Source organism: Scleropages formosus, chromosome 22 (assembly GCF_900964775.1).
Source record: "Scleropages formosus chromosome 22, fSclFor1.1, whole genome shotgun sequence".
In the NCBI taxonomy this organism is placed as follows: Eukaryota; Metazoa; Chordata; class Actinopteri; order Osteoglossiformes; family Osteoglossidae; genus Scleropages; species Scleropages formosus.
Genome location: NC_041827.1, coordinates 19,597,155 through 19,611,033, shown reverse-complemented (window position 1 = coordinate 19,611,033; position 13,879 = coordinate 19,597,155). Strand labels below are relative to the sequence as shown.

General features: G+C 39.7%; 1 protein-coding gene across 8 annotated transcripts in view; it reads left to right on the top strand.

Moving 5' to 3' along the window:
- The window catches only part of chl1b (cell adhesion molecule L1-like b), a 93,321-nt gene extending 80,897 nt beyond the window's left edge, over positions 1-12,424 (top strand). For 4 of the 8 annotated variants that reach the window (XM_029247836.1, XM_029247837.1, XM_029247834.1 and 1 more), the window contains 5 exons: positions 3,786-3,899; positions 5,204-5,365; positions 5,875-6,006; positions 6,872-6,944; positions 9,166-12,424. In XM_029247836.1, coding sequence (XP_029103669.1) covers positions 3,786-3,899; positions 5,204-5,365; positions 5,875-6,006; positions 6,872-6,944; positions 9,166-9,367 — 683 coding nt within the window. In that variant the 3' untranslated portion in view covers positions 9,368-12,424. Of the gene's footprint in view, positions 1-1,254; positions 1,327-3,785; positions 3,900-5,203; positions 5,366-5,874; positions 6,007-6,871; positions 6,945-9,165 lie in introns of all 8 variants that reach the window. The other 4 variants (XM_029247840.1, XM_029247839.1, XM_029247841.1 and 1 more) reach the window with 3 other exon arrangements.
- The last annotated feature ends 1,455 nt before the right edge of the window (positions 12,425-13,879 follow it).

Sequence of the window (13,879 nt, the reverse complement as noted above, 5' to 3'; positions counted from 1 at the left end):
GATCAAAATTTTTCCAACTTGTTTGAAATAAAATTTGCAGTAAAATGCACTAATTTAAAACTAATTTGCTGTTAAATTGTTAATATTTGCCTGCTGGAATAATTATTTTAAAAAGTCTAATTAACATACCCACTGTTGTCTTTTAGCTAATACCTAAATAGTAACGTGTCTGTTTATATAGTCCTCTGGTGTGTATTATTAAAGTACGAGCCTACTGGCGGACAATTTCATGCATTGTTTTTCTGCTTTGAAAAGCGGAGATTTGTAGTAGCTGTTGCTTCCGTTGAGTGGCACAAAGACAGGTGTGTGTGTGTGTGTGTGTGTGTGTGTGTGTGTGTGTGTGTGTGAGAGAGACCGCGCACGCATTTGTGCTTGAATGATTAGCAGTGCCTTGGAAATGGCCCACTGAGCAGCTAGTGGAGTGTCTCATCCAGATAGTGAACAACACATGCTGTCGTATCTGCAAGGAAATAGATAATCCACATCAGAACCTTGTTAAATCAAGAGGCATGAATTAGCTACTGCACCACTTACCAGTATTACGGCCAGATATTTTCTTCTTTTTTTTTTTTAAACTGCTCACCTCCAACTATTTATGCAAAAACAAAAATCCCAAAATTATTAAAATAGCCTGCAGCTTTAATTTTTCCTACTGTTTAATTGCTCATGTATCTTCTTGTGCCCTTGCTCTTAGCAGTGAGGTAAGAAAAAAACACTGCTGAGAAGGGCCATAACAATAAATCTCAGCTGAGTTAACAGTGGTAGTGTGTATGCAGTATGACTAATATTTTATTCCATAATGGTCCTTGCAAGTTTTTTTCTTTTTGGCATATTTATCCTTCTTCATAAATAAAAACTACTCCTAATGTTTCATTTCGCAGTGACCAGCACACACCAAGGGGACTAAATTATGTTTTCCTATTCGGATGTTCAGGAACCCACCGATACATATATTCATCTCATTTTAATTAAATTAGATTTCCTGTGCGTTTATTTCGATTGTCAAATTAAGGATGGCAGTGTCATTAAAGTAGTTCAGCTCATTATACTGGCATGTCCTTACAAAGTCTTCAGTGTCGTCTGCATCTTCCTTGCCGCTGATTAGATATTGCACATTATCTTGTAGGTAACTGATTTTTTGCCATAGTCATTAACAAAAACCTGCTAGTCTTAGTTTCAAAACAGTTTGTAGCCTAACCCAGAAATCATTCTCTGCTGATGCTCAGTAATATGAAGATGTCTCTTTTTTTACAGGACAGTCCACCACTCTCTCTCCTCCAAGCACCACCACATTCCCAATGGCCAATGTCACACTCCCTTCATTAGGTATACAGCTGTAGTACAACCGCCAGCAGTCAAAGTGCTGCAGGCTGAATGCTGGAACAAATCTGGTTCGGTCCGGTCCATGTCTGCTTCGGGGTTGCACCGACCCAACGTATATTAAACGGTTGCAGCAAGAATTTAGTTAGTAGTTAGTGACGAATGAGTAAACCGTTTCATCATTTATCTCCGGTCTTGATCGAAATTATTGATTTGTTAAGTTTTAAACTTTGGCTATACAGTCTTCCACTGCCCTATAAAGGTAATTTCTGGAAAACCGCTTCATAAAAATGCATATCAAAGATGCAATTATTATTAGTGTCTATGATTTTTTTTTTTTTTTACGCATTCCTAACCTCCAACATTGACACCCATTTCTGCAAACATTTCATCCAATCCCATTAAAAAACACAGTTATTTGTATAGTTAACATTAGTTATCAAAACAAAACATAACAAGGCAGTTTCCCTTCACTAAGTTGTTTAAAAGTGTTTATATGTCTTCCTGCACTCATTTAGCTCTTTCATAGCTCTTATGTACCGTGCGCTTAAGAACCAATCACAAACAAAACATACATACGTATGATGCTCGGTGCCTATATATTAGTTCATTCTTTAATACAAGAAAAGGTGAAGGCAAAATAAATCCATGAAAACAATGCAAAAGATCAAAGACTTACCGAACATCTGCACATGGTTTGGACAGTCCGGACAGGGCCATGATTACTGCTAATGGACGTCGAGCACTTAATGCAGCACAAGCCCAACTATAACTGAAAAAAGGCCACATGGTGGCCTGGGTCTTGTGTCATTCAGCTGCTGGAAGGCACACAAAAATTCCTATTCATTATTCGTTATTGCAAAGTCTTGTAAATCGAGGGATTGCTATTAAATCTATTTGATAAGCTATTAATATTTGCTATTTGCTGTTCTGTGCTATTAATAATAAGTCAAATGAAGCCATTCGTAATCTCGAATTCTTCTAAACTACAGGTGGTCTCCGATCTACAGTGGTTCAACTTGCGATTTTTTCGACTTTACTGACGACAGAAACTATTCTTCGAATTTTGATCTTTTAATATTTTTTCCCGGACAAGTGATACGCGGTGCGATACTCTCTCGTGATGCTGGGAAGCAGCAGCGATCCGCATCTCCCAGTCTGTCATGCAGAGGTGTGTATTAGGTGTATTAAATGCATGTTCGACTTACGATATTTTCGACTTACGATGGGTTTCGCGATACGTAACCCCATTGTAACTCGGGGACCACCTGTATATACTCATATCACTGGAATGAATGTACTTGTTTATTCTTATTTATTTTCGAAAAAGAAAAATAATTACCCTTGGATACTCAATATGTTACTAGAGTAACTGGCATTAAGTGCCTTACTTAAATGCCTCCATCAGAATCTCTCCTCGGACCTCAACTGCACGCTTCGGGTTATTATAAGTGCGTGCCCTGACCCACCGAGGTAATCAGTTACCGGGTTTGAGCTCGCCTCTGCTTGTTAGCACAGCCGACACAGGTGAGCAAACCTAGTCCAAGCCTTCAAAGGCTGTGTGTGACAGCACAACGGATGCAGTGGCGACCGCAGCCTCGCCCTTGCTGCGATCCTTCTGAAGGCGGAGACACACGATCACCCCCGCCGCGTCTCTGCCGACAACCCCCTTCCCTTCCATCGCGCGAGGGGACGCTTCCTTTTGCATGTAATTCCGGCCCCGCGCAGGGAAATGACAAACAAGGCAATGCAGGGATTCTCTCAGCGAGGGCCCTGCATCACAGCCTCGGTTATTTCCATCTTTTGGAATTAGTACGCAAAGCTGACATTGCCATGGTTACGGTATCGTATGTCAGCTTTCAGATATATCATTTGTATTTACCGGATGCACTCAGTACTCCCTGGTGTCTTCGTGTTTATCAAGATAGCAGTAGCTACTGTATGGTAATGATCTCAGTTATCATACGAAGCAGTCATAAGATCCGATCCTGCACTAAACGCAATTTTTCCTGGGTGGGTTTGGGGGCACTGTTCATATCTCAAGCTACTGAGACATTTTCATTACCCCTGCACATTTTATTTGAGTTTGTCAGGTTTAAAATTTCAACATTCTGTCACAAACCATTTTTTTTTTTTTTTTTTTTTTTTTCCTTCTGGGACATTTTCCATTTAGGTAGCATGACCTTAACGTTGAGGGGAAAAAAAAAAAAAAAGACATTAAACACCATGCGGTGAAACAGCCCTTCAAAGAAAAGAGAATCTGTGGTTTTGAACACATGTTGAACTTTAATACGTGTAATCTTCATAAAAGAGAGAGAGAAAATATGCAGTTATCACAACGAAAGCCTTGTTCCTGTGGTGAGTCCCTGTTGTGCATTTAATATTTCTGCATGCGTAGGTTTTTTTCCTGAGCTTCACTAACCTCTGCTTGTTCTCTCGTTTCTCCTGCTTCACCTGTGCACCAGTCCCGGCCCTGTTGAACATTAGCTCCTCTGTTAGTGACAACTTTGCGAAAATCAGCTGGATTCCAGGGAGGGAGCATAAGGACTCAGAGTTCTATGTTGCGTATAAGAATAACCGTAAGCGACGTTTACTTGTCTGCTGTTGGGCATGTCATCACACACACACACACACACACACACACACTGGCTCTTCATATTACAAATAATTAAGTTGGGAATTTTCCAAAAATTAAACATTTACCAGTTTACTTATTTACTGCATTGTCTTAACGTGTATATTTTTGAAAAAATTCTGTCTCTAGCAGAATAAGTGGAACCCATGTTTACACACCAAGCTGACAGATGGCAGGACGCCAACATTGAAAGTAGTGTGGGACCGACATTGACCTTTACGTTTATTTATTCGGTAGACACTTTTCTCCAAAGCAACATACATCTCACGAGCACCTTGATTCAAATCACTTCAACAGCGTTCACAGCTTGTGTCTGGTGATCAATAAGATGAGGAGCATTCAATAGTTCAACGGGATCAATAGTGTGAGTGATAAATCAGATGAGGAACACTGCAAATGTTGATGGGATGAAGTACTCAGCAACTGAGACTGAACAGATTATTTGTTTACTTTCAGTGCAGCTCAAAGTAAATAAATACGTCTTTTTCGGAATAACTACTCCCCTGGTCTCTTATGTGCTTAATAAATGTATACTACATTGTCTTTATTTTACAAAAAACTAAAAGTGTGATGATTTACTCAGCAGTATGAGACAAATTGACTGTACGCAAGAATCACGTCTGCATCTGAATGTCTCTTTCTGTTGATGCACTTTTTGTACTTTTCTCAGAGATGTACGTCGCTTTGGAGAAAGCGCCTGCTAAATGAATAAATGTAAATATTGAAATGAAAATTCTTAGAATATTTTTAATTACATCTATGTACAAGACTGTAAAACATTTAATTTGTGTGAGTGACGGAGAGAGTGTGTTCCACTGATTTATGGATAAGTAACTCGTTGTAAGTAGTGTATCTAGCAGTGTAAGTCACTGCGGTGAATAAGGTGTGTGGGCTCATAACACTACATAGAGTTCATTGGAAGTTCCTTTGGAGAAAAGTGTCTGCTAAATAAATAAAGAAATGTAAATATATAAGCCGGCAAATAAATCAAGGGAAATCTCCTTTCTCAACCTTTCACTGACAGTCACCTTGTCGCAAAAGTGACTTTATTGATTCAATTCCAGCTGTGTTTGTAAGCTTGTATCTTGAGTCTGTGTGTGTCTGTGGGTGTGCATAAGTTAAGAAAAAATGAGTCAGCGGAAAAGTACAACTTTTCATATCTGCATGTGTAATGACATCATCGTATTCTTCGATAGCTAGGGATGCTGCTGATACGCCTAACGCTGCCTGACTGTGCACCTCCCGTAGGTAAAGGTAACTGGAAGATTTCCGAGGCAGTAAACACGTCTAAGACTTTCCACATCATTCACGGCCTCGAACCTGGGACCGTGTACACTGTGCGCCTTGTGACTAAGAATGGGCTTGATAATTCTAGTATTTTTGAAGACGTTATCAAGACCAGGGGGACAGGTGAGAGGATAAGGGAATGGCTTTTGGGGGGGTAGACAAATTAAATTAATTAAAGGAAACAACGCCAATATGAGCAACAGACACGGAAGTAAAATTACATAGACAAACACAAAAATAATTACCTGGACTGTGTGATTAACACAGTTTTAATTTCAAAACTTTCTGAAGAAAAACACGCAGGATGATTAAGCAAGAGGATATTCGTATCTGTAATTGTTTCATTTTCCTTCTTCTTTTCTCTGCTTCTTTCTGCGGCACCACTTCTAATTAGCTTCTCTAACTGATTCATTGCACAAGCTGTCTTCAGATTTTCATGCTTAAGAACAATATTTTTCCTTTTAAGTATAAATGCACGAGGTATAAATGACCGACCGGTAGCCTCTGCTAAATGCATCACACATTGTCTTCTGTTGAACAGTACAGCTATTCTGCATATTAGCGCGTGTCACAGTCCAGTGGCATGATGTAATTAAAGTTGATGTTCAATGAAAATATTTTGTTGTCAACAGGTCTGGCCAGCATGCATGGAGGGATAGCCACACAAAGTTGGTTCATCGGATTAATGTGTGCAGTCGCTCTTCTCACCCTTATTGTCTTAATTGCCTGCTTCATCAATAGAAACAAAGGGGGCAAATATTCCGGTAAGTGGCCTCATTCACAGACGGCTTGCTGCCTGTGAAAATTGGCTGTATTCCCCTCCTCTTTCCAACAGCAAACACAAAAATCCATACAGGGACCCGTCTGCTCTCATTAAGTGGGAACACAAAGAATTTCTCTCCATCCCAGGCCTAGTAAATACACTGCAGATACTGCATAGCCTCCGTATGTATCAATCTCTCCCCGCCTTCCTCACACTTAACGTTTACACTGAAACGCAACTTTTGAAGTACAGTCAGTTAGTCCAATACCACCGTTTTGACGGAGGACCTCCCCCTCGCGCTCAGAACTGCTGAATCCCTGTCCACATTTAAAAAGGGTCTTAAAACTCAGCTCTTCCAGACTCACTTCACCCATCATCTCACATCAAGTTCATGTAAGGTGTAAATGTTCATGCACCATAACGTTAAGATCATGCCAGAATAAACCTTTAGCAGCTACTCCTGTAATGTAACAGAAATATTTGTGCATCTCAAATCTGTGGGTGCGAAAGAGATATGTTTTTAGAAGGACTCAGCAGGTCTGAGGGGGAGAGGGAGCTCATTCCACCACACCGGAACCTCTAGCCTGTTAGTGCTGGTGTTCTCTTGCCTCCGCATACCAGCTTATGTCGTGAAGAAGGAATTCATAAAAGTGGCTGTAATATCTCACAAAAAAATGATACGCTGGTCATGCGCTTCAATATCATGATTACATTCCAAAATTCAAACTCTTCCAGAAATCGAGAACTGTTAAAATCAGCCAATATTTTCTTTATAGAAGTACTAGAGAAAGAATGTCAAGACTGTGTACATACACTAAAAAATCTTGTCACGCCTACATTCAAACTTTGTCCTCTTTTGTGCGCAGTAAAGGAGAAAGAAGACCTGCATCCAGATGTTGAATCCCAGGGTATGAACGACGACACGTTCTGCGAATACAGGTATCCCGAAACTCGCTTTCTTTCCATCCACATATAATATCATTGCTCTTCGATTTATTTAATTGCTTTTTTTCTGCATTTCTTTTCATCTGAAAGCAAGCCTAGTGTGCATGACTTTTCAAAGGACCGTCGCGAGCATCAGTGTTCGAGAAACACTGCAGGCTGAGCGATTCCCGAACGTAGGTAGCAAACAACAAATGGGGAAAAAGAAAGATTTGTTGTTTAGGCACGTTGCTCGTGTTCTTTCGCTGGTGTGTTTGTGCTTTTAGGATTTGTAGGCTGTGGTGGTAGAATGCCAACAAACACAGCTTTCTGGCCCGTTTATATTCGCTATTAAATAAAGGCTGTCTGAAACCCAGCGGGGGAGGGGCAATCAGTGCTAGCTGAACACTGCACATCTCCAGGGCAGTAATATCGGTACTCGTCTCACTAATCCTCAACCAGCCGCCTGTATAATGGGTCCACGCTATGAGGCAAAGTGTTCCGAAGCACCGGAGCTCTTAACTACGCTGCCAGGAGAGCTTCGCTAGACGGCACTTTCCAGATCTCCATCTTTCCCGCGCACCCACAACGAGACGCATAACATAAACTATCACAACTTATTGTGGACTCGACAGTAATCTTTTCCTGCGTTTGGTTGTCCCCAGAACAGATACGTTTTACGTTTATCTGTCCCATCAACTTTTGCACCTACAATTTTTTGGTAGCATATAAAAAAAAGACAAAAATAAGTAAATGTCTAGGGTTAAAGTAGGGGGTCAAACATTTATTGGTCACAAGTTTACCCATTACATTTTCTATGCAATATGATGTACAGCCAGTAAAATAAATAAAGACATAAATAACGTAAAGATTTGTGCCAGGTGAACCTCTGGATTGGCTATAGATCGTGTCACGTTCACAATTTATAGACCTTCTTTTAATTTATTTGAATTTTATCTTCTTTCGTTTTCTCACGTTCGCTGTCACAGTTGGACTCTCAGGCTCCAAAAACAAAATCAGATTGTAGATTCTTACATTCAGCAACCATGATTTGTGTGGCACATGATTACATAGTACCGCTGACAGCATACGTGTAAAATACGTTGCCCCAAATAGCAAGACACTAGAACTATTTAGCTTTTTTAGTACAGCTATGAGAATGGTTTTACTTTTCCAACAATTAACATTTAGTGAAAATGTCCCGTCCCATTACTGTCGAGCCCTGTTATTGTTACATATTACAGATGGTCGCCGACTTATGATGTAATAACGTTCCGACAAACCCGTCGTAAGTCGGAAATATCGTAAGATGAAAATGCATTTAATACACCTAACCTACCGAACATCATCGCTTCTTATCCTTTAAGATGGTCGAGATTATCGATTGCGAAAGTCCAAGTTCGTGTGCGATGGCCATTACGGGCTTGCTGCCTTCTTGATGGGCAGTTATCAGTTGAACGTTTCGTAGACATAATAGATGCACAAAACACAGCGTAGATATAAAGGGGGTATCCAAAAAACGCTGGCAACGCAGAACATTGTAGAGTATTGGTTGTACACACTAGTGACCGCATGACATACTGGGAGATGCGGATTGCTGCCGCTGCCCAGCATCACGAGAGAGTATCGTGCAGCATATCGCCTGCCCGGGAAAAAAAAAAAAAAATCCAAATTCTAAGTACAGTTTCTACTGAATGTGTATCACTATCGCACAATCGCAAAGTCAAAAAATCGTTAAGTCGGACCATCGCAACTCGTGGACCGTCTGTACGTTGTGTGTTTTTGTACTGCAGTATGATGGTGATGGAGTTTGGGTTACATTAAGACGTCATTGTACCTCAATGCCTGGAGATTGCAGGTTCAAACCTTAGTTTTTGGCACATCTCTTGTGTTACTGTGTCATGTGTGCTGTAAAGGTAAGAGACAGTCCCCAGGAACCTCTCTGAATGTGGACCCTTGCTTAGCCATTCGATTTAAAAGAAAAAAAAAAAAAAAAAACAGCTTGCACATCTATCATCAAGAAATGCAACGCTGCGGTTTTGGAACAGGCCCAGGCCTATTAGCGATGCAGTTAGTGTACCAACTAGCCGGGCAAATGAGATGTCTTTGTGTGTAACTCCATCTCAGGCTCTGCCCTCCGCCCACCTAACAGGATGCGGAGTTAAAGGCTCAGTGGCCGGACGCACGCCTCGAACGAAGCGATTTTCCCCTCTAATCCCTCCCACCGTGTTTCGCGCAGCGACAATGACGAGAAGCCGCTCAAAGGCAGCCTGCGGTCCCTCGGTGGTGACATGAAGGCCGCGGACAGCGGCGACAGCCTTGTGGATTACGGAGACGAGGACGGTCAGTTCAATGAGGACGGCTCCTTCATCGGCGAGTACGCCGGGCGCAAGGAGCGCTGCTCCGCGGAAGTCAAGGGGACCGTGCCTATCACCGCGTGAGGACGTGGTGGGGGGGGGGGGTGGGGGTGGCTACGCCATCCATCTTGGGGACAACGCCGTAATGCAATTTGTGGGGAAGGGAAAAGGAAATAAATGGCTTAATCTATGTGAAGCACAATTTCACGTGGAAATTAAAGTGTTCTTGTCGGCCACACAGCCCCCCGATCCTGTGCGGCTCAGTTGTACCCGCCACACTGTTACAGATTTGCAACCATTCCCAAAATATATATATATTATATACATATTACCAGCTTGTTTTATATCACTGTAGACCATTTTTGCTGCCTTTTTTAAATGCAGCAACTGTTTGTACTCCACTCGAAATACCGAAACGAAAGTTGTTTGGTTGTTGTTGCCTATGCAGCCTGGCCTTTTCTTCCCAGGTTTCCAAGCCTACATTTCCCATATAGCATGCAAGTGTTTTTGTGAATATATGTATTCTGTGTTTTTTTTTTTTCTTTGCAGCCAAGAATGTTAATAGATTTTATATTTGAGGTATAAACATTAAATGCCATTTAATGAGCGAACACGATCGTTTACTCGCGGCACGTTTTACATGGGTGTACTCAGAAAGGGCGGAATGGGTTGAGCTTTTTTTCCAATGGGTCAGACTTATGAATAAGCAGAGTGAAAATTTTCAAGAACAGATTTTAGTGTGAGGAATTCCAGATTTTTGTGGAGGGGGTTGTTAACTGAAATGTAACCATATATTTTCTATTTAGGTTGCGCCTATTTTTGTTAATATTTTGTCCATTTTATTACCTAGCTGTACATTTAATATAAAATATCAATTGTCAGAGGACTGTTTTTATTCAAAGGTCTGTTCGAAGTCATAGTTACACATTCATTTGAGGCATTACTAAAATGGCAGCGGCTGATGGCAACAAACTGTATAGTCCCTTACTCAATACATTCCTGATTTCCTTCCGTTTTCCACACACTTTTTTCGACTGCAGCGTATTTTATGTTGAGATACTTACTTTGCCATGTGAACTGACCACGCAGTTTCATCCATGAAGTGCACTAATTCAAAAATGTCACAGTATTTTTCAGCGTTTTATTTATGATCTCACACTCTGACATTAATAGGTGTTTTAAACTCTTGCAAACAGGTATAATTCAGTGCCAGTCAAAAGCTTGAGTACACTTACCGAAACAAGGTTTTCTTTCAAAATTGTCAACGTTTTACAGCATATACAGTAAGTTGGTCTTGGGCAGCAGATTAATTGAAATGTGATGTTTATTTGATGCTTTTAGCTCCATTCAGGGTAAGTACCTTGCTCAAGGACACCCCAGAAGAAGGTGAGACTTGATCTTGCACCCTTTGGAACCAAAGGTGGTAGCTGTAACCTTTATGCCACCTGTTACCCCCTCAAAGTCAAAACTTACATTGTTCATATACAGTTATACAGTTTAATGAACATGTATTCACAGAAAACTTGGTTTCAGGTATTTTATGTTCTTCAAATACAACTTTGACCAATGTATGCATCATTTTGTCCTTTCAAAAGCCCTCCTTTTCACTTATATTTTGCATCTTCTAATTTTGGTGGGAAAAAAGAAAAGAAACATGGAATGCCCATACTCAGCCCTCAGGGAAGGTATTTAAGGAGCTCCCAGATTCTTCAAATGTCAGTCTGTTTGATTTGTCAAAAGCGTTTATTTGTCATCATATTGCCAGCAACTTTACATCTGAATTTCTAGAAATTAACATTAGTTGATCAGATTCTATTAATGCTTGTAATAGGATGTTTGCACTTAAAAGCTAAAAATATTGATGATGCATGACATAGTATAGAAAAAAATAATATGTTTGTGTATGCTTTTAGCCACTACATTGGACATATCATATGTTGAAACTTTTTCTGAATGTTACAGCAAAGTACTGCAGTCTTACACAATGACACAGGAGGGTCAATAGCAAAGAATTTGTTTAGTTTCTTTTTTTCTTGTACCTAAGGATGTGCAAACACTATTTTTTTTTTTCATTTCTTTGATATTCATTACTACATTATGAAAACAGAATGGCAGGGAGAGAAAAAATGGAAAGGCGGTGTCCTGATGTACAGCATAAACAGGTGCACCAGTGTATGTAACCAGCGGTATGATGGTGACTGGATGTCAGGCAAAAAAAATAATAAGTGCAATTCAGGTTAGACATGTTCTGTGAAAATTCCACTATGCTGACAACTTGACAGGTTGGAAATATATAAATAAAAAAGGTCTGGCACTTTTCTTTAGACCAGTAATAGTAAAAAAAAAAAACACACATGTGGAACTGGCTAATAGTTCTAAATAAGGGAATTTAAGTAATAGGCACTCACAAGCTCTTTTTTCAGCCAGAGGTAATCACAGACAAAAGTACAGAAAGGTATGAAATGAAATGAGTGAGAAATAACCAGTGCCCCCCGTTGTAATTTAATTTACCTGGGCTCCTCTGTGTGCCAGACTCGGCCTTTGCGGTAGGTCAAGCTTAAGACGGATGAATGGGGAAGGGAAAGGTCACCCCTGCTGAAGTGTGCCACCAAGTCCTCCCAAGAGTGGAAGGAGCATTTCCACATCAAGAAGTCCCCAACTCCTTCATCTAAATCACCTTGAACGCTATAAATAATCTAAAACTCGGGTCAACGTAGGCATTTCCCTGTAAGACCCAATGAAACCTCACCTTGTGCAGCACTGGAACAAATGGTTGGTTTAAATGCGGAAGAAAAACGAGCGCTTCCCCCCTTTCCCCACATCCCATAAATCCTGTAGTTGCCAGCGTTCTGCCATCTGACTTTACAAGTAAATGCGATCGTCTCATCTAAGACGGACAGCTCACCGAATGAGCTGTAAAATCCATGATGCAACTCTTCCGGTTCGTGTTGGAAAGGAAAATAATGACCCGGGCTTTATTTCGATACCGTTGTTAGGGTGAAGATGTCCTTAAATGAAATCCTTACAATTTTCTGTAATTCTCTTTCTGTTGCTATTTACTAACCTCTGGATTTCTGACAAAAGTATCTATTTTCTTACACACCATTTGCCCCAAAAAACCTACGCAGCTTTCTACCCTACCACTCATTTTTTACAAATAAAAATTTAATTTTTTGTGAAACCGTTGTCACACCGTTAAGTGCAAGAAGTATTTCCTGTGTAGAAAATTAAATAGCTGGTGTAATAACATTATATCAAATTGCATCAAATATTCAACTCTGAATCCTTCATTGTATTAAATAATACAGCTGTTGCACATCTTTCTTTCAAGAGTATGGAAACCGATTTAATTTTTGAACCAAAGTATGATTTCTTTTGTACTTGTAAAATACGTGTTTTATCTCTACCTTGAACTTGTATCAAGTTTAACATTGACCCATCATTGTTTGTATATTGACATTTATTTGTGAAGGTACTTAGTTGAATTCAAATGAGGCTAAACATTAGGGAGAACAAAACCAATGTAATATAGTTTCATTGTGTCCTTTACTTGGAATTGTTTGTAATGTGCTGTTGTTTTTAAGACATTAAAAAAAATGTACACCGCACAAAGCTTATTTTTGTTAGAGTGCATATATACATATATATATAGAATTGAAGACTTTATTGTCATTGTACTGCTGTGCAATACAACAAAAATATAGTGCAATACAACAAAATTATAGGAAATTATATAATTACGAATTACATATATCACATGCATATTATGTCTATATATTAAAATGTTTCTGTCACTACAGGCCTAAGGAAGGTAGCCAAAGAATGGCAAGTAAACAAAACTGTGTTATATTAGTCAGTTGCAATATATATCCTTGGGCCTTATATTATATCACGCATTGATACAGCAGGATATTAATACTGTATTAGTTCAGGGTACGTACCTTGATCAAGGGTACTAGAGTGAAAGAAGGGAACATGCAACCTTCAGATTACAGGTCCGCGTCCTTAATCACTACTTTCCCTGCTGTCCCATGCATTAATAATCTGCTTGAATAAGTATTATAGAAATCCATTCTTCCATCACTCCCTCATACAGCTGAGCAAAGGACAGGTGGCTGTAAAACTGCATAAAAGTATTTAGAGTATTGTTCAGAAGTCTCTAGTGGTGTCTGTAACAGCTAATTTTAATGTCCTTTTTATCTGGCAGGTATGTTTTATATTTTGAAATAACTCTTAAAAAATGTTTTTATTCCACAAAAAAAAATTATATGAAAGTTGCTTTGAGTAACAGAGAGATAGTACTGCTATTATAGTGGTTCTGCAAGAAAAAAAAATATTTCTGGTTTATTTTTCTCTTGTACAGTGTGCAGGTACATGTTATTTTCATCCCACAATATACTGTACACTCTGGCTATGGCAGTGTATGCTGAAGGCATTTTGCTACCTTCCATTTTTCTCATACCTTACAGAAGCTCAACACTATTAGTTATCGTGGCTTTTGTCACTTTCCTATGTTTTAAATGTATTATCTGAAGCATGTTCAGTCTGAAAGTAGATTTTATGGCTGAGGGCTCCAAATATGTGCAATATATGTGA